Source organism: Crinia signifera, chromosome 1 (genome assembly GCF_055691185.1).
Source record: "Crinia signifera chromosome 1, ASM5569118v1, whole genome shotgun sequence".
In the NCBI taxonomy this organism is placed as follows: Eukaryota; Metazoa; Chordata; class Amphibia; order Anura; family Myobatrachidae; genus Crinia; species Crinia signifera.
The window spans coordinates 171,952,139-171,973,284 of record NC_139217.1 but is presented as its reverse complement, the minus strand read 5'-3'; the positions used below and the strand labels follow the sequence as shown (position 1 = coordinate 171,973,284).

Here is a 21,146-nt window from a genome sequence, read left to right as displayed (position 1 = left end):
AATGAGCATTTCAAGTTAATTTACTATTTGTCTCTTTCCAGGAAACAGGCTCCTATAAGAGGTCATCCTGGTGATGAGCAGTGTCACAGTGTAAGGCTACCACACTGCCTCCTGGTTCAGGTCCTTCACAGTGTGGCTACAAAATAGGAATGATAAATGTTCCCCTAAAACTAATAGTCCTGATGCTAGCAAGAGATCGAGAGTTGCTATGATTTTTAAGTAGCTATAGTATGGTCTTATTAGGTGTGTATGATAAATTGTCACAAGTTATGAAATGGTCCAGTGGAAAATGTTAAAACCTGGAGGCATTTAAATTAGACATTCCATCTGTCCTTATCTGTGGTAAACCTGGTACGTTGGATAGCCTGAAGTGGTCCTGTTTACCAAACTGCAATACATTTTAGTTTGCCATTTTCAAACTGTATGGAAATGAAAGCTGTGAGTGAAACATTAATTTCATCTAAAAGGGGAATTGGCTGAATGATGGCGTGCCCTTTCATGATTAAAAATGATTGAATCCTATACTCTGCCTTGAGGCTCTGAATAAAACATACAAGCATATCAAACCATCTCGTTATGACACAAATCGATTCAAACTCACCTTGAGCAAACAACCTACATAAAATAGTGTTGCTAGAAAAGTGCATGAATATGTTTTCCTATGGAAGAACCTGATAATACTGAATGATTACAGGTTGAACACTCAACGTCAGGAACTATTCAGTATGCTGCAAATTTTTGTAAGAAATCACAACCTCATCTTGACTTCTTACCTCAAGCATCTAAGGCAGGCATGTCCAACGTTGGCCCTCCAGATGTTGTGAAACTACACATCCCAGCATGCTTTGCAATAGTTTTAGCATTCTCTAATAGCAAAACTGTGGCAAAGCATGCTGGGATGTGTAGTTTCACAACATCTGGAGGGCCAACATTGGACATGCCTGATCTAAGGGGAGTATCCTATTGCCAGCATACAGTAGTTTACAGCACAGCAAATGCTGTATTGTGATTTCATCCCAATGCTATTACCGGGCTATCCTATTGTAGCCTGTAAACTACCTGCTACCAGCCGATAACACAAGGAATCTGGGATAAGTTCTTATGCTTATCTGGTATCATGCTTCATGTTGCCTCAGGCATGCGAAGCATGAGTCTCTATAAGTGCTAATAGCATAGTAACCCCCAGCAATTCTATTAACAGTGGTAAATGGCAGCTGTTAATAGGATAGCTCTCAAAATATTTTAATTGTAATTGAATTACCATTTCACAGAAGTTTTCATTTTTTTTCATATCATTTTTTTCATATAACAGTTATGTCATCTCACAATAAGTTTGGAATTGCATGTGTCAAGCCAGCAGCCTACTGGGTTTATGAAGTGTCTACTGAATTCTCAGTCTCTAATAAGCAGATTCAATTATCTTCAAATTGAATCATGCGGCCTGTTACTGTGAGTAGTGGGCTCTGAGCTACTCAATTACAGATGAGTTATCTATAAGAGAGCAGTCCTGCTGAGGCTGGAGATAATGCTCGTTTGTGCTTGCACCATCTCTCCAGTGCTTCTCCTTGCTATGCTGTTCTGCATGGAACAGCAGGAAGGATGGAAATTTCTGGGTCCGGTGATGGAAATTCCTTCAGATTAGAATCATTCTTCATTGCTGGAGAAGGTCCCTCTCTGCACCTGTTTACCTACACCCATCTTTTCTAGTGTAGTCTCTTTCCTTTCTTAAGCCAGTGTTGAACACTCAGCGCACAAGAAACACAAACCTTTCAAATCTAAGCTCCTCCCACAGCACAAGCTTGATTGAAAGGTGTTACGCCCATGTTTTCCCCTTCTGAATATATGGGGACCACAGCAAACGGAATAACAAAAACATTGTTAAAATATTTATTTAACCAATGTTTCATCATTTCATAAAGCGCACTTTTGTAAAACCAATTACCAACATGGGTTGCCACTTGCCGACACACAAACGTAGAATTACCCCTTCAAACTCACCCATTAGTGTAAGGTTGTAACTGGTTACTGAAGCTGACTGAAATTACAGCCACTTTGTATGTGACTTATCATCTATATATATGTCTAGTGTCCATGAGTCTCCAAAACACTGGCATCTGCTGGCTGAGAGTGAAACTACATCTCTTTCTCACACATGCACAAACACAGAAGGTAGCAGACTAGGTTTCAAAGCTTTTACTTTGAGCAGGCTTACAAGTCCTCAATATGTATAATGCAATATAAGTGTAATGGATAGACAAACAGACACATTATTTGTGGCACTAAAACACATACAATATGGGTGGTATTCAATCTGTTCCGGTATTTCCCCCTGTGGGAACTCCCCTATTCAATGCTGCCTTTTCTGACAGCATTGAAGGCTGTCAGTTTTGTCTCTTTTTAGAGACTAAACTGTTTAGTCAGGAAATGGCTGTGGCTGGTCAAATCCACAGCCACTTTGGACAATCAGTTTGATTTTGCAGTGTAAATGATTGCTGCTTTAAAAAACCTGGAGATTTCTTTTCTGATCACTCTACTTATACACATTGCTGGGATATGTTACTATCAGAGCCCATGTTTCTGGATGTGAACAATATTACATCCTAGTAGAACTTAATTTGTTTTTGGCACGAATACAGTGATAAGAATGATAAGTATAGGGTCTGGGACCTGATAATTAATAAATGTGTTCCTCGATATCAAGAGAACAGAACAAGAACAGCTAATTTTGTTCTCTTATTATCTTGTAACAGTGTACTGTCCCTGGTGCTAGTATAAGTCTAGTGTGTCACAACCAGCAAGCCACAGTGAATTAATGAGAATGGATGAATTAAAGTTTAAGAGCTAAGCGGCGAAAGGCCGCTTTGATAACTAAATATTGCAAGTCTGCAGCTCATACTATTAATAAAAAAATTGGCGAGCTTTTAGGAATGTCCTGAATCTGTCAGTAAAATGAAAAAAGGAATTACTTATAAAGATTTAAAAAAATTAAAAAAAATTATTCTTGTCCACTGTGGAGTGCTTCTTCTTGACAATGTCAAAGTCTCCTTATAAATGCTGTGTTATTATAGTGACTATCTGTTTATTACTTTTCACTTATAATTCTGCAGAAGTACATACTCCTACAGATGGTTGGGAATTAAGGAAGCACGGGTGAAATGTAATAGGGTGAGAGAATCAGAAAGTGAGAGATTTGGTAAGGAATCACTTTACATTTATTTCCCAGCAACCATTGTTGACTTGAGGTCTAATGAGTTCTACTGGCACCCCGTGCCCAAGTAATGAGAGCTGAGGGATCCCACAAATATTTTTTTGTGATAGATAGTCTTCAGTCTACAAAGTCTAATTCCAGTGTTGGATGGAATTAGTTACTGGAGATTCTTATTATTTGTGTGCATATGTGCATATATATATATATATATATATATATATATATATATATATATATATATATATAGCATCGAGTTTCCCAGGTAAATGAGTAACAGGAGGTGGCACTCTCAGATCTATATAAAATGCTATATTCGTGCTCTTTTTGTAGAGACACTGACATAATGTACAAATAAGCAAGTCCATTTCTCTGTTTGCTGCACAATAAGTTTTTTAACGGTTTAGCATAAAAGAACATTCCCCTTATCGAATATCACCACCTAGTTTCCATGTTTTTTAATGTTTTTTCTAATGCACATAATGACACCATTCTCACTCTTAATTTTCAGAGACAGTGAGCGCTTGCGCAATAGCGACAAGACGCTCACCCGATCACTTCACTATACCAGTGTATGAACCCCGGAGTGGACGCCAGCGTGTTGCCCTGGCAATCGACGGAAGCCGGAAGTGATGGGATCACACTCCCCGCCGGAAGTCTGCACCGGAGCTCAGCGCGCCCTCCCAGACACGTAAGTGCACTTGCTTATTTAAACTGCGGTTATTACTTGTTGTTGTTTAATTCTGCACTGCATTTTTGAGACACGTTATATGCTTCTAGCTGTCCTGAGGAAGGGGCTTCAGCTCCGAAACTGTTGACAACTTAGGCTGAAGTTTTTATGCACCATGTTTGTGTGTTTACTTATTTGATGGATTGACTACAACTCTTTTTGCACCTTACTGAGAGTGCCGCCTCCTGTTACTCATTTACTTGGGAAACTCGCTGCTATCTAATATTGTGGAGGGCACCCAGCAGTTGATTGGATGGTTCCAAGTGCCGGTCGTATCCTACTGTATATATATATATATATATATTATGGAAGTCGAGTTACACACACGCCATTTTAGGATAGTATGGCCGCCATTTTGGTTCGCAGAGTTGCGCAAATAAAGTTTCCATACCCGAGTATGTGTGACAAAGTGGACCAGAAGAGTAGCCATACTATCACACATAAATTCATAAATACATACTGACACTAAGTAAAATATAGTTAAAGGTTTAGAACGCCACACATAGCTTAGTTAGCCCTGCATACATCTGTCTGTATCATGTTTAGTACCGTTCCGTTCCGTTCATTGTGCGAAGTATTCCGGTCATTGCGAATATTCCGCAATATACACGGCTCGACAGTTATGGATATAATCCATATTCCAGGGACAGTTTCTGTTGAAAGTATGTAACAAAGGAATCTAGATGAAACCGGTTCTTATCACTGCTGACGCCGAAACCACCAAACAAAGGACTCTTAAAGTTCACTCCCCTGGACCTAGCCAAACCAGGTGTATCAGCTTACCTCCCAATCACAGCTGACCTGACATTCGACCTCTGACCAATGAGAACGGCCTTTGACCTCCCCTTTCTGACCCTATAAGATAGGCGACCCAGAGCAGCCAAAGTCTCTTCGGCACATCTACCTTTCCCTGACTGTCCACCGGGCTATAGTTCATTCCTGAACGATAGCGAGCTCTGACCGGACTACACTTCGCATATTTGATGAGAACGGTAACGGTTGCATTAACGGTATTTATCCTTATTGTATTGGTTGGCTGATTGTGTCTTGTATCTGTTTTTCTTTCCCCTTAGCAGAGTCTGTTTAGTATTCATTGTTAGTATATTGTATTACTTGTTATACCTGTTTATTCTTATTTCTGTAACCCCCTTTTGTCCATTAGGGACTCAAATACAACCTTTTTACGGAGTTCTTATCTCCTTATTTCTATACAGTGGTCGTGTCTGTTTATTCGCATAATAGCGACAAGGTATATTACGGACACTGTCCTTTAAGGTATATTCGCAGATTAGAGACAAAGTACTGCGAAGGAATCTCTGATTAAGGTATTGGTTCTTGGTATACATAATACAATAAAAGGTACGCTACGCTGCGCTACGCTTTGTTCGCACGTAGTTAGGTATAAAGGGTACGTTGGTTGCGGACTTATTACGTAACCAGCGCTTTTTCACTTATTGTCTCTCTGGTCATATTTAATCGCCATTAACAATTGGGGGCATCGTCCGTCCGCTCCACATTCCAGAACTCAGTACCAGGCGTGCGACTCGACCTATACCAGCAAAAGGGTGGAAGTATTTATTTGTTTCCATTGCTGGATAGGCCGAGTCCGCGGCGGTGCGGGGTTCGGGAAGTGCTAGCGCTGAACCCGAAGTACAATAAGTGAAAGCCACGTGTTTTAAAGCATATCATACCTAAGTGTTTAGTAAACTGTACTTCTGCCTGCCACAAGTAGTTTAACGGGGTATAGTGTCTTGGGCTGCTTGTTTATTATAGTATATGTACCACGTGCGATAAGGTTCGCACACGTGGAGTCTGTGTTTATTATAGTACATAGAGGATCCCCTCTGTGCAAAACTATAACTTTTATTGTTAGTTACTGCAAAACCAGAGACTCCGCCACGTGGCGACAAGCCCTGGGCCTTTTTGCAGTAACGTAAAGCGTCTATTGTGTATTACGCAAGGTGCGCGCGCACGTGCCCATATCGGGAAATTTTCGCATCTTTGTACGTGATTTACGGATTAAGTGCGGGATTTATTTCGCATCTTGATACGTAACTTTCGGACGGAGTTAAGGGATTTATTCCACATTTAGGCGCAATTACTGCGTATAGCGAAACCCGAGTGCAACCTTGCAAATACACTATAGAACACGTGGGTGGCCGATTCACCGGCGGCCTGTGAACAGCGCATGTACACACGTGGCTGTTCATTGGTACTGCACATGCAGCACACATAGGAACTCAAAGGTGAACAGTATTGAACCACTAGCTTTATTTAAACAGTATAGCAATATACTGTGGATAAGGTGGTGATTAAATAAAGAGAAAATAAGTTTTTTTTCTTTTTGTTCATCTTCTCATTAAGCAAGCAACTCAAGCATTATTTTAATAGATTCCTATAGCGTATTATAAGGGATTTATACCTGCATAAGTATCTAGTGAAAAGCTATCAGCCTGGGAAGATTTTCTGTACAGAAATATTTCAAATATATGCATAAGACCAAGGTGTAACCAGCGCCCAGTGTGAAAAATAACTGAGGCGAACGGGTGTGTGACGACACGACTCAAGCGCAGTGTAGTCCAGTGTAGGACAGTCCAGGTAGGACAGGGTTCACGTGACGACGTGCCCATAGGAACTGCCCCTTCAGTGGAATTGATTCCGCTAGGAGGGTACAAGAAGATACATCGGAACGCACTTGTTTCCGATTAGCTACTTTAGAAATCCAATTTTTGGGGGTATAGGAAAACAAGTTTGTTATACCCTGGAAAAATTGTGCCGCACCAAGCAAGTTGGCTAGAAGTTCGCTGCTAGTTGAAAGACTTGGTGATTGAGTATCGTACCTCGTATCCTTCGCACCTGCTTGACTGTGGGATGTTCTAGGAAGCTGTAGAAGTGAGTGTTTGGGGAGCTCTCAGATAAGTAATAACCCACCGATATCTATTAAGCTGTGAACGTTTATTCCTGTAACTATGGGTAATAACGGGTCACGCTGTGATAACGTGCATGTTAGGGAGGAAGCAAGCCGGCCAAAAGGATCGGCTGCTTTTATTATGTGCAGGAAGCACGGTGAACTCGCAGTTGTTTACCAAAATAAATGGAGAAAAATTACACAAGGCAGCAAGTTAGAATTTCCCAGTGTTGGTAGCTTCGATCCGGAAATCTTATCGGCAGTAAAAGATGAAATATGCCTACTCTCCAGTCGTAAGGAGAGAGTGAAGCATATCAATATTCTTAAATTGTGGCAGAAGGAAGGACAGGAACAATGGGGAAGCAGAGGTCTGGCAATACCTGACACAATCAACCAAAATATAAATGCAACCGCTGCCACAATAGAATCAGCTCCCCCACCCCCATATGTGCCGAAGGGGATAATGACTCATAAGAAAGGTATAAGTAATAATGTATCCGTTGCTAACCTGTACCCTGTCTTATCCCCTTACAAGGAAACCCGAGAGGAAAACGAGCAGCTGTTGGCACTGGCCGTCTCTCATGCAATTAATATGATTGAGGGAAAAGCTCAACCCGCTGTTGAGGCCCCAGCACAGGAGGAGGAGACGGCTGATGCCAACAGCATAGTATTGGACTCAGGTAATGATGCACCACACAGCACAGACACAAATGACTCCCAAGCAGGTCCCAGTAATGCGAATGTGGTACAAACATATCCTATGCGCACACTGGAGGTTCCCTATGGTAAGGCAGACAGAGAGGGTGTGATACCTACCAGAAAGATGAACATGCTAAACCCATGGACACGGTTAGAGCTGCGGTCCATCATTTCAGATTTCCCTGATCCTAGGAAAGATCTAGCATCGTGCCGGAAATTTGTAAGGGATCTGGGAAACTCTGATGAGCCCACCAACAAGGATTGGAGAATCATGTTGAGGGCCTGTCTCCCCACTCACATTGACATCCCGAAATTCATTCAGGATAGTGGATTGAAAGTGGACAAGGAGATAAATGATGAGATCAACCAGGAGAATATACGCCTGATTAACTTACAGTTGGGAGTGTATTTTCCTGCAGCAGTAGAATATAGCAAGATTTTCACCATCAAACAGAAAGATGGCGAAACTGCTGCTGATTATTTTACAAAAGCCTTACTGGAGGTATCAAAGTACACTGGTGTCTCCGAGCCTAAGGACGACCCCCACCTGAGGGAGATGATTGTCTCTGTGCTGGTGGAAGGGCTTAGGGAAAACCTGAGAGCCAGAGTCCAAACTTCTTTTCCAAACTGGCGTGGAATGACAGTGGATGCCCTACGGGAATCTGCTGTGGACCACGACCGCAACATTAAGAAGCACAGGGAACTGCAAACTGACAAACTGATGATGGTTAGCATCCAAGCCCTTACTAATGCCCCAAACAAAGCTGCATACCCACGAAACACCAGGGACACAGGTAGAAAGCCAATTATCTGTTACAACTGCAATAGGGAAGGTCACTACTCAGCTCATTGTAGGTTAGGAAACCCCAGGAATTATCAGACACATAAGCGAGAATGGGAATCTCACAAAGGTGAGACACGGAGATAGCCAGCCCCTAGACAATGGGAGGAGACAGACAGGTCACGCAACATGCCTCCTCCCCATCTGATGGCTGACACTGTGCTAAGGGCAACCCAGGTCAGACAATAGGAAACAGGTCATACCTGTATCCTACAGCCAGTTAGATTAACTCAACACCTTAGAGAGGAACCTCAGGTGAAGGTTGATATAGCTGGAGTAAGGCAAACCTTTTTGGTTGATACAGGGGCGGCCAGATCTGTTCTCAACACTCCTCTTCACTTGGGTTTCACTAACCAATCAGTAGCGGCAATTGGGGTAACAGGAAAAATACAACATTACCCACTGACGAAACCAGCGGAGGTTACAATCGGGCCTCTGCATACCAAACACTCTTTTCTGTTGGCTGCAGCGGCCCCGACTAACCTCCTAGGTAGAGATTTACTATGTAAAATGGGATGTGTCATCTATTGCACTCCCGATGGGGTATTCCTAGACACTCCTAAAAATCTTACACAAGAAGTGCAAGATATGCTGGACAGTCCTCAGAGGCTAATGTTGTATTCCACTGTTGTAGAGTCAAATCCATCTAGGGTAGCTGAAATTACAGCACAAATACCGGGTTCCCTTTGGACTAAAGATGGACAGGATGCTGGGCTGATGGCAAATGTAGCTCCAGTAGAGATCCGCTTAAAAGAAGGCAGGATAGCCCCAAAAATACCGCAATACCCTTTAAAACCTGAAGTTGAGCTAGGAGTATTCCCAGTGATCCAACGATTGCTCCAACAGGAAATCCTAGTTAGAACTTCCAGCACGGCCAATAGTCCCATCTTTCCTGTGAAAAAGAGCGGGGGGAGGGGCTACAGACTAGTGCAGTATTTAAGAGGGGTAAACAAAGTAGTTGAGAGCCAATTCCCCGTAGTGCCAAACCCAGCTGTCATCCTAATGCAAATCCCACCTCACTGTACTCATTTCACAGTCATTGATTTGTGTTCAGCGTTCTTCTCCGTCCCTTTGCACCCTGACAGCCAGTATCTGTTCGCCTTTACTTACAGAGGAGTACAGTATACCTGGACACGACTCCCCCAAGGATTCATAGACAGCCCCAGCATCTTCTCCCAGGCCTTGCATGATTGTTTACAATCCTTTCAACCCATGAGTGGTTCGATACTGATACAATATGTTGATGACTTATTGTTGTGTTCTGAGTCACTGGAGTCATCAGTGGATGACACTAGACAGCTGCTGATGCATCTCTCAGAGACAGGACATAAAGTATCAAAGGATAAGCTGCAATTATGCCAGACCAGGGTTAAGTATCTGGGCCACTGCCTTACCCAAGGGCTGAGACACCTCACCGACGACAGAATCCAAGCGATTCAGAACATGGTACTGCCACAGACCCAGCATCAGATCCGTACGTTCCTAGGCATGTGTGGATACTGTCGTAATTGGATCCCAGGATTCTCTATTCTGGCATTACCACTACAAGAGATGGTTTCCTCAACTAAGCCAGATCGGGTCTCTCATACTGAGGAATCTGAGCTGGCTTTCGAGGAACTAAAGGTGAGCCTAACAAAGGCCCCAGCACTGGGAATGCCAGATTATGGGAAACCCTTTGAACTGTACGGAACTGAATCAGGTGGGTGTGCGGCAGGAGTACTTGTACAAAAACATGGTGATGCCAACCGACCAATAGCGTACTACAGTGGCCAGCTGGACACAGTAGCACGCTCACTCCCAACTTGCTTACGAAGTGTGGCTGCAATAGCACAACTAGTAAGTAAGAGTGAGGACGTAGTGTTGGGACACGATTTAACTGTTCATGCTCCCCATGCTGTCTCTGCCCTCCTAAATTCTGCCCAAACACGTCATGTGTCCTCAGCACGATTCACTAAGTGGGAACTGGCGCTGATGGCCCCAGTAAATATTACCATCAAAAGATGCAACACACTAAACCCAGCCACATTCCTTCCTCATGTGCCCTCCAAGGCACAAAGGGTGGAGGGTGATGGGAATGTTGCTGAATATGGTAAAGCAGAGTTTAGTGAGAGTGAGGACAAACATGATTGCATGACCTATCTGAATCAGACCTTCACTGCACGTCCTGACATAAGCGACAGCCCATTAAGTGAGGTAGACATAACCTTATTCACAGATGGTAGCTGTCATAGACAGACGGACACGGGAGAGCTGTGCACAGGCTACGCGGTAGTAGATGGAGAAGGTATTGTGGAAGCTGAACCCTTGGGACCACCTCACTCAGCACAAGTAGCGGAACTGGTGGCACTGACCAGAGCATGTGAACTGGCCCAAGGAAAATCAGTCAACATATATACCGACTCCAGATATGCTTTCGGAGTAGTCCATGATTTTGGAGCCCTATGGCGCCTTCGAAATTTCATGACGGCGGCTGGCACACCAGTGGCGCATGCGACATATATTAGGAGACTTCTGGGAGCTATTCAGCTTCCAGACAGAGTGGCTGTTATCAAGTGCAAAGCTCACACATCAGAGAAGGACCCGGTGTCACTTGGTAACAGCCGCGCTGATGAGGCAGCGAAAAGGGCCGCATGCCCTGTAAATATTTTCACCCATCCCACCAACCTTTGTACACTGAACATGGTATCCACATCCAAACTGATAGACATGCAGAATTTGTGTTCCCCACAGGAAAGAGCAGTATGGAAGTCGAAGGGATGTGGCCAAGAGTCTACCGGACTTTGGAGAGATGGACACGGGAAACCAGTGGCCCCCAGAGCATACCTTCCTAGTCTAGCCGAGGCGGCCCATGGGCTGACACATCTTGGGAAGGAAGGTATGTGCAAGCTGGTAAAGGCCTACTGGTGTGCACCAGGGTTCGCTTCTCAAGCAGGTAGAGTGGCAATGTCATGCCTCACCTGTTTGAGGAAGAACGTTGGAAAAGCCATCCCAACAGAGCCATCCCACATCCCTCCTACAGAAGGCCCTTTCCAGGTAATACAAATCGACTTCATACAGTTACCACCCTGTAGGAATTTGAAATATGTATTAGTTTGTGTTGACATGTTTTCCAGCTGGGTGGAGGCTTTCCCCGCTGCCTCCAACACTGCTACCTTTACAGCAAAGAAAATATGTCAGGAGTTTGTCTGTAGGTATGGTATCCCAAAGGTCATTGAGAGTGACAGAGGCACTCATTTCACAGGAGAGGTCTTCCAAATCATGTGTAAACTCCTGGGGATTAATAGTAAACTTCATACTCCATATCGTCCCCAGGCGAGCGCCAAAGTTGAGAGAATGAATGGTACTATTAAGAACAAATTGGGTAAAGTTATGGCTGAAACAGGGTTGTTATGGCCAGAGGCACTGCCTATTGTGTTGTATAGCATTAGGACCACTCCCAGGACTCCGCTCAACTTGTCCCCCTTCGAGATATTGTTTGGTCGGCAGCCACACATCATGATAGACCCACAGGATGATCTCAAATGTAACAATGAGCTAACTGTACAGTATATCCTAAAGCTAAACAAACAGCTAAGGGAGCAACAAAAGCAGCTGAAGTTACTGAACCCTGATATGCCTACCGAGAATTGTCATAATCTTAAACCAGGAGACTTTGTTATGATCCGAAATTTTTTACGCTCAGGTTGTTTGATAGACCGTTGGGAAGGACCGTACCAAGTTTTGTTGACCAGCACTACATCAATTAAAGTCGCAGAGAGAGAGACTTGGATACATTCGTCCCACTGCAAGAAAGCCAGTAACCCAGAATCCCAGTGTGCAGAGAGCGAAAGAGAAGAAGTGTCGCTAGAAGCATTGTTTCGGGAACACTGAGAAGCAGCCAAGGTCGAGCAACCTGAGCGAACAAAGGTCCCAGAGCAGAGCAAAATAAAAGTCTCCTGGGTAGAGATGATGGAAGGACTCCAAGCAACAGGTTCACAGTTATGCATATATTTCTTTGTTTTCTTTCTGTGTTCTTTTCTTCATCCCAAGATACTCGGTGGCTGCCACAGTCTAGAGCGATCGGAGCGGAGTTCTGACAGTGTAATAATGGACCCAGATATGGGTGAGGTAGAATCCCTAAACCAGCTTGAAACTTTGCCCATGACAGGAGAAGGTAAAAGGTATGAGGGAAACGTAGTTCAAGGGTTATGTGATGAGTTATTGTCTGGCGAGTACTGTGTCTGTAGATATTGTCAACCTAAAATGGAAGAAGAATGCATCCAGCGATGTCAGTCGACAAGTAAGGCAACTACAGGCCGACATCCTTTGAGTGATTACCACTCACTAGTGGGTAAGATCTTAAACCAAACAGAATGCTGGGTGTGTTCACAAGTGTTACATAAAAGGAGTAGTGTAGGCCTAGTCCCATACCCGCTTAATATTTCAGAGATAAGCGTATTAAATAAGGGGAGGCCATTGGATAAGAGATACCTGTATACCAGGTCCCCTAGTCTTAGATTACACCCATACCAAGTGGATAAATCCCTGGTATGTATGAACTTCTCGAGTTCCAGAGCGATTGGTACTTGGGAAGTGACATGGCATAACCAGACAATAACTTACTCCCAGCGTCCAGATGGAGAGCCTATTGATAAAGAATTGTTGTTAAAAATCCGAACCAGTGGGAGACACTATAAATATGTCTACACGGTGAAGAGAAGTAAAATGATGGCCGGCAGAGTATCAGCCGGCTACTGTAATGTAACCCTACAGCCAGAAACATGTGAGGAACGAGTCAGGGAACAGGGGACGGGGATGTTCTTATGGATAATGTGTGACAAGATCATGAAATACTCTGTCCCTTATTTTCTCCCTGACGATGTTTATTATATTTGTGGTAGAAGGGCGTACAAATGGCTCTCCATGAACTACGTTGGTATTTGTTACCTGAAGTGATGACCCTCACACATGATGAGATGATGAGCATACACAGAGGTATTTCTCCTCCTTACACTCATACCCATTATGATCAAATCCATAAAAGGGATTTAACAATCAGGAAAGAACCCCTAGCTTCTGAAATGATACACGAGTCATTCGGTATCCAACTTCTCATTGCATTAGATATCACCCATACCGCCAGAGGAGTCATAAATTTTAAATATATACAAGCATTAGCCAGCTTGGTAGATAACATCACTGAGATTTATGATGACACCTTTAGATACACTGGGAAGGAGTTGCAAGCATATAAAAGAGAGCTAGTCCAACATCGGATGGTGCTGAACTATCTGACAGCTATGACAGGAGGATATTGTGTCACCCTCTCTACACAGTTTGGGGTGAAGTGTTGTACATATATCACCAACAATACTGAAGACCCAGAAGAAATCATCGATCATCGGATGGATGAGATTCTTCAGCTTAAATGGGAATTTAGAAGGGAACATAATATCAGCCTGGCAGAAATAGGTAACAAAGTTAGTGAATGGACCTCCTGGTTGAATCCAATGCACTGGTTCTCTGGTTTAGGAGAATGGGCGCAAGGGATCATAGCTAGCATAGGAAAACTCCTTCTCTGTATCGGTGGTGCCATCATAGTCTTTGTGCTATTGTTCAAATGTTTAAAGGTGGTGACCCGGGAAAAGACAAAACGTACCGAAATCATGAGTGTAAGAACGAGAGATACAGAGGAAGACCAGGGTTTGGTATATGACCCTAGAATCGAAACCACCTCCCTTTAAAGGAAACCATATTTGTGAACGTGTATATGTTGTAACCACCCTTGTTTTTATTTTTATCCCAAAATTGTACATTATCCTTCGTGACCCTGAGTAGATTGTTCGATAAATGCGGCCCATCGTTTATCCGTGATCCCGGATCGGCCAAGAGCAGATGGTTTACTCCCCTTATATGTTTAATTCATGGATCCCAATTTCTTTGTTAGGATTATGAATTTCTGTATTATCGTGTGAAATGTTTTGTATTGTAACAGTTTTATATTTACTGTTAAAGGGTGGACTATGGAAGTCGAGTTACACACACGCCATTTTAGGATAGTATGGCCGCCATTTTGGTTCGCAGAGTTGCGCAAATAAAGTTTCCATACCCGAGTATGTGTGACAAAGTGGACCAGAAGAGTAGCCATACTATCACACATAAATTCATAAATACATACTGACACTAAGTAAAATATAGTTAAAGGTTTAGAACGCCACACATAGCTTAGTTAGCCCTGCATACATCTGTCTGTATCATGTTTAGTACCGTTCCGTTCCGTTCATTGTGCGAAGTATTCCGGTCATTGCGAATATTCCGCAATATACACGGCTCGACAGTTATGGATATAATCCATATTCCAGGGACAGTTTCTGTTGAAAGTATGTAACAAAGGAATCTAGATGAAACCGGTTCTTATCACTGCTGACGCCGAAACCACCAAACAAAGGACTCTTAAAGTTCACTCCCCTGGACCTAGCCAAACCAGGTGTATCAGCTTACCTCCCAATCACAGCTGACCTGACATTCGACCTCTGACCAATGAGAACGGCCTTTGACCTCCCCTTTCTGACCCTATAAGATAGGCGACCCAGAGCAGCCAAAGTCTCTTCGGCACATCTACCTTTCCCTGACTGTCCACCGGGCTATAGTTCATTCCTGAACGATAGCGAGCTCTGACCGGACTACACTTCGCATATTTGATGAGAACGGTAACGGTTGCATTAACGGTATTTATCCTTATTGTATTGGTTGGCTGATTGTGTCTTGTATCTGTTTTTCTTTCCCCTTAGCAGAGTCTGTTTAGTTTTCATTGTTAGTATATTGTATTACTTGTTATACCTGTTTATTCTTATTTCTGTAACCCCCTTTTGTCCATTAGGGACTCAAATACAACCTTTTTACGGAGTTCTTATCTCCTTATTTCTATACAGTGGTCGTGTCTGTTTATTCGCATAATAGCGACAAGGTATATTACGGACACTGTCCTTTAAGGTATATTCGCAGATTAGAGACAAAGTACTGCGAAGGAATCTCTGATTAAGGTATTGGTTCTTGGTATACATAATACAATAAAAGGTACGCTACGCTGCGCTACGCTTTGTTCGCACGTAGTTAGGTATAAAGGGTACGTTGGTTGCGGACTTATTACGTAACCAGCGCTTTTTCACTTATTGTCTCTCTGGTCATATTTAATCGCCATTAACAATATATATGTCCGATGAGCGGATGGCACTCAGAATAAATAAATCAACAGGAGTCAGATGATGGTCAACGTTTCAGGGATCTTGTCCCTTTTATCAAGGGTTCATATATATATATATATATATATACTGTATATATATATATATATATATATATATATATATATATATCACAAAGAAAAAGTCTGTGAATCAATAGCGCTAAGCAGGGTACTTGTGAAACCAGTGGAAGTCCAGAAAGGCAGCACTTAGTGGACAAATGACACCAAAGTCCAAATTCGGGATTGCAGCTCCTTCCCAGTTAATCCCAGGACTCGTTGGGAATAGAGAAATCTGTTCAGAAAAGAATAGAGGAGGAGCGCTCCATAGTGTGAAACAGTACAATTTATTATTATATTATATTATTATATTATTGTGCAGTACAATTTATTATTATATTATATTATTATATTATTGTGCAGCTGCTTACCTGTGCTGCTCCCTCCGGCGTCTTTTCCTGACCGTGGTTCCGACACGCTGCGCTGCAGCGGGAGATCGTGTGTCCACTACAGAGCCCCGGACGGCGGTAGGAGTATTGCCAGGCTTTATGATACATATCACGTGGTAACTAGTCCACTGCTGTTTGACTTTTGGTACGAGTCCTACCTTATGTCTCGTTATCCAATAATATTGGTCCAATAAATTGTACTGTTTCACACTATGGAGCGCTCCTCCTCTATTCTTTTCTGAACAGATATATATATATATATATATATATATATATATATATAGTAATCCAATGCCCCAGATGGGGTGAAGAAACGGCACTCAGGAGACGGTTTTAAATGCAAATGAAAGTGTATTATGGGGACGTTTCCGGGTATTAGCCCCGTCTTCAGCCCAAACCTACAGCTGTAGGTTTGGGCTAAAGACGGGGCTAATACCCCAAAACGTCCCCATAATACACTTTTATTTGCATTTAAAATCGTCTCCTGAGTGCCGTTTCTTCACCCCATCTGGGGCATTGGATTACTGCATGTTTCTCGCTTCTGGCACCGGGGGCATGCTGCTTCATTTATTATAGAGTGCCGGCAGACTATGGACTTATATATATATATATATATATATATATATATATATACAGCTCCAATAACAGCGGCGGCACTCTGAGACTTGATCAATGGTGACAAAAGTGAAGTTTTTAATCGTCTACATGTTTTGGGGGTGACTTCCCCGTCTTCAGGACAAAAGCAAAGTGAACACACTGGGGCAGATGTATTAAGCCTGGTGAAGAGATAAACTGGAGATAAAGTGGAAGGAGATAACGCACCAGCCAATAAGATCCCAACTGTCATATTTCAAACACAGCTGATTGGCTGGTGCGTTAACTCTTCCAAGTTATCTCCACTTTATCTCCACTTTATCTCTTCTCCAGGCTTAATACATCTGCCCCACTGTGAGTTAAATACCCCACACAAAACTTACCCCTCCCGCCGGCTTTCCCGCGCCTCCAGAGCCGCCTCCTCTCGTTGCCGTCCGTTCACCAGAAGCCTGTCAGCCGGAAGTTGCTATACTGACCCCGGCGGTTGTCTGGGCAACCAGAGGACACTCACCCCTCTGGTTGCCCAGACAACCGCCGGGACCTGCTGGGACCCGGTGACTCTCACCGCAAAGGACAGCTCTTAACGCAAGAGCTGTCCTTTGCTATAATTATGGCATATGTTAGAACATATGCGATAATTATGATTGCGATGGGCGGCGAAGGAGGGCGGAGCTGGGCGGCGAGTTTTAGAGAATCTCCCCCTTATTCACGGAGAAGCACAGTTGAAATAAGACTACATTATAAATATCATTGGGGACATTGTACTTTCAGAGCAACTACACCTTCTCTTTATTTTGCACAAAGGATTCCTCAATAAATGCTATTATTGGTTACAGCTTATGGGATTGCTTCAGTTCACTTTTTATTCGATGCATTGAGATTGAAGGGAAATAAATTCCTTTTATATGACTTTTTAGTGTGCATCTATCATTTCCATTATTAAATTAATTACTGCTTCTAATCCACCTTGCAGTAAGTCAGCTATTTAGTATTATTTACATGTGTTTAGTAATATATGTGGCCACTAGATTATCAAACTATCATGTTTGTATGAATTAGTCGATATATTTTATATATTTGTATTTTATTGTGTTTTTTTTATTTGTTTAGATTAAATACTATTTTTCAAAAAAAGATAAAGGGGGAGATTCTCTAAACAAGAAATGCGGTAAAAACCCCGTTATCGGGGTTTTTACCGCATTTGGGATGCTCTAAGCATCCCCCGCCGGGTTAACCTGGCAGGGGCATCGCGGGAAAAATCTGGCGATGCCCCATAGAAGCCAATGGGCTTCTACCGCATCCCACCGCCGCCCCGCAACGACCCCCCACCGCCCCGCATCACCCCCTCACCTGTGTCCGGGCAGCACAGAGCTGTGCTGCCTGGACCTGTGACCTCCTCCCTGCACTGATCCTCTTCCGGGTGCAGGGAGGAGGAGAGCCCGGCGCAGCAGCGCCCGGTGTGTGAGGGAGGGGGGAGCCGCCGGGACCTGCTGGAACCCGGCGACTCTCACCGCAAAGGACAGCTCTTAACGCAAGAGCTGTCCTTTGCCTTAATTATCGCATATGTTAGAACTTATGCGATAATTATAAATGCGATGGGCGGCGAAGGGGGGGCGGAGATTCTTAGAGAATCTCCCCCAAAGTGTTATATCTTGGTACCTTGTCTAGTCTAATTAAGCGCAGAACAATATAAATAAGTAATGAGCACAATCCTCACCCTCTTGCATTCACATACCCCTGGTCAGACCTCACCACACACGCACACCCCCACCCAGCACAGGTCATAGTGCACTGCATATGAAATTATTATACAAGACAAATATTAACAACATGCTTCTTCCTTATAAGGAGAAATATTTCATTAATTGGTACTTGTTTAGTTTCACGGTGGCACCTTCCACTACGCTGTCAGCGTAGCCCATACACTAGCGTAATCAGCGTAGTGTCCCCGCAGCAGCCCTGCGTAGTGCTACATCTGGTGTTACAGCACAGCAGCTCCTAACTACCATGTCACAGGCTGTGTTTTAAAAATGACAGGAGCCAATTGGCTGGAACTTTATATCTCTCCACTTTATCACTCTCCAATGCTTAAGACATTGATCCCTCAGAAATAAAATATTCAACAATTTAGAAGTGTACATACTATAAGCAAATAATGTTTTGTACAAACAGATACATAAAACAACAAGGAAAAAATAACTTGATAAAAAATATGGCATTAATTCAAAGCATATTTTAATATTATTTGTTTACCTTGGCATATTCCGGTACCATCCACATAAAAGTTAGTCTTGCACTGAGGCTGGCATGTCCCATAAGGCTTTCCTCTGTAGACCTGAACTGCCTGAAGCGAGTCCTCTGGATTTGCACAGTGTGTGCAGTGGGAATCCTCTGGGCCCAGGCAGACACGACAAGATGGATGACAGGCTAGAGATGTAAGGGAAAGCAGAGAACAGAATGTCAGAGGTTTTGAGAAAATTTCAGATGAAGTACAAACATGTACTGTATTTAATGTTAACTCTATAATATATGACTACAAGGCAAATCTTACTACTACAAATTTCAACATCTCCATTAAAGATAAAAATGTTTCTGCCAAACCTGTATGTCTCAGAGTCGTTATTTCAGGTTATATGTACTTAGAGTGTTAAGTTATTATTATATACATGCTAGAGGTCACACATCCGCTGTTAGAATGTTTAGAAAAACGAAAAAACTTAGTGTCTGCATAGACATGAAGTGGCTTAAACATGCAAAGCTGGGTGTGTACTTTGGACAGCATGTGACTTGGAGTAGCCAATAGGGACTGTAGGAATGGCTTGTTAGCTGGGGATATTAGTGCAGGAAAAGGAGGAGGCTTCCTCTCTTTCCTGGAAAGTTTCCCTCCCTCCCTCCCCTGTTAAGTGGCTGTAGGGTAGTGGTTAATCGCGGTAGCTGTTAGGCAGGAAAGAACAGCAAATTGATAGATTTTAAGGCTTGCATTAAATTATGTTTGCAGCATATTTGGTTTGTTTTCGGTGCGCTCGCCTCTCATTGGCTTAGGCCGTTACTGGATCACCCGCTCGGAACCAGTGACCCCACCCGGATGGGTGGGTAGCCGATGCAGTAGGTGGAGTTGATACCGCTTTTTGAGTTAGGCTGAATTACGTATGCTAGTGTTGGGGTGGAGCTTCGTTGTAGAGCCGTTCTTTCTGGGCCACCATTAATTAATTAAAATAAATCAAACATTAAAATTAGCTTAACAGTTTCAAAATAAATTCAGCTAACAATTTCTGCCAAACCTATGTCTCCGAGTCGTTATTTCAGGTTATATGTACTTAGAGTGTTAAGTTATTATTATATACATGCTAGAGGTCACACATCCGCTGTTAGAATGTTTAGAAAAACGAAAAAAACTTAGTGTCTGCATAGACATGAAGTGGCTTAAACATGCAAAGCTGGGTGTGTACCTTGGACAGCATGTGACTTGGAGTAGCCAATAGGGACTGTAGGAATGGCTTGTTAGCTGGGGATATTAGTGCAGGAAAAGGAGGAGGCTTCATCTCTTTCCTGGAAAGTTTCCCTCCCTCCCTCCCCTGTTAAGTGGCTGTAGGGTAGTGGTTAATCGCGGTAGCTGTTAGGCAGGAAAGAACGGCAAATTGATAGATTTTAAGGCTTGCATTAAATTATGTTTGCAGCGTATTTGGTTTGTTTTCGGTGTGCTCGCCTCTCATTGGCTTAGGCCGTTACTGGATCACCCGCTCGGGGACAGTGACCCCACCCGGATGGGTGGGTAGCCGATGCAGTAGGTGGAGTTGATACCGCTTTTTGAGTTAGGCTGAATTACGTATGCTAGTGTTGGGGTGGAGCTTTGTTGTAGAGCCGTTCTTTCTGGGCCACCATTAATTAATTAATTAAAATAAATCAAACATTAAAATTAGCTTAACAGTTTCAAAATAAATTCAGCTAACAATTTCTGCCAAACCTATGTCTCCGAGTCGTTATTTCAGGTTATATGTACTTAGAGTGTTAAGTTATTATTATATACATGCTAGAGGTCACACATCCGCTGTTAGAATGTTTAGAAAAACGAAAAAACGTAGTGTCTGCATAGACATGAAGTGGCTTAAACATGCAAAGCTGGGTGTGTACCTTGGACAGCATGTGACTTGGAGTAGCCAATAGGGACTGTAGGAATGGCTTGTTAGCTGGGGATATTAATGCAGGAAAAGGAGGAGGCTTCCTCTCTTTCCTGGAAAGTTTCCCTCCCTCCCTCCCCTGTTTAAAAATAAATTATGATCTATACTTTAAGTGTATAATCACAGCCCTATAACATCCTTGCCTACTTGGGAAATTCTACTGGAATCCTACTAGAGTATAAAACTCACCTTGTTTCTCTTTTCTTTGAAGTGGGCAACTTGGGGCTGTGATGATCAGTTTACCTCATTATGCTCTGAAGTGGCACCATTATTTTGGGACACTAAGATGACACCCCAGGTGTACCAATATTTTTATTATCAGT

At 43.0% G+C, this 21,146-nt stretch overlaps 1 protein-coding gene across 3 annotated transcripts in view; it reads right to left on the bottom strand.

Annotated features, from left to right (window-relative positions):
* The window catches only part of FRAS1 (Fraser extracellular matrix complex subunit 1), a 460,024-nt gene that overhangs the window by 163,139 nt on the left and 275,739 nt on the right, over positions 1-21,146 (bottom strand). For all 3 annotated transcript variants that reach the window (XM_083177073.1, XM_083177084.1, XM_083177093.1), the window contains one exon: positions 18,899-19,072. In XM_083177073.1, the coding sequence (XP_083033199.1) occupies positions 18,899-19,072 (174 nt within the window). The remainder of the gene's footprint in view (positions 1-18,898; positions 19,073-21,146) is intronic.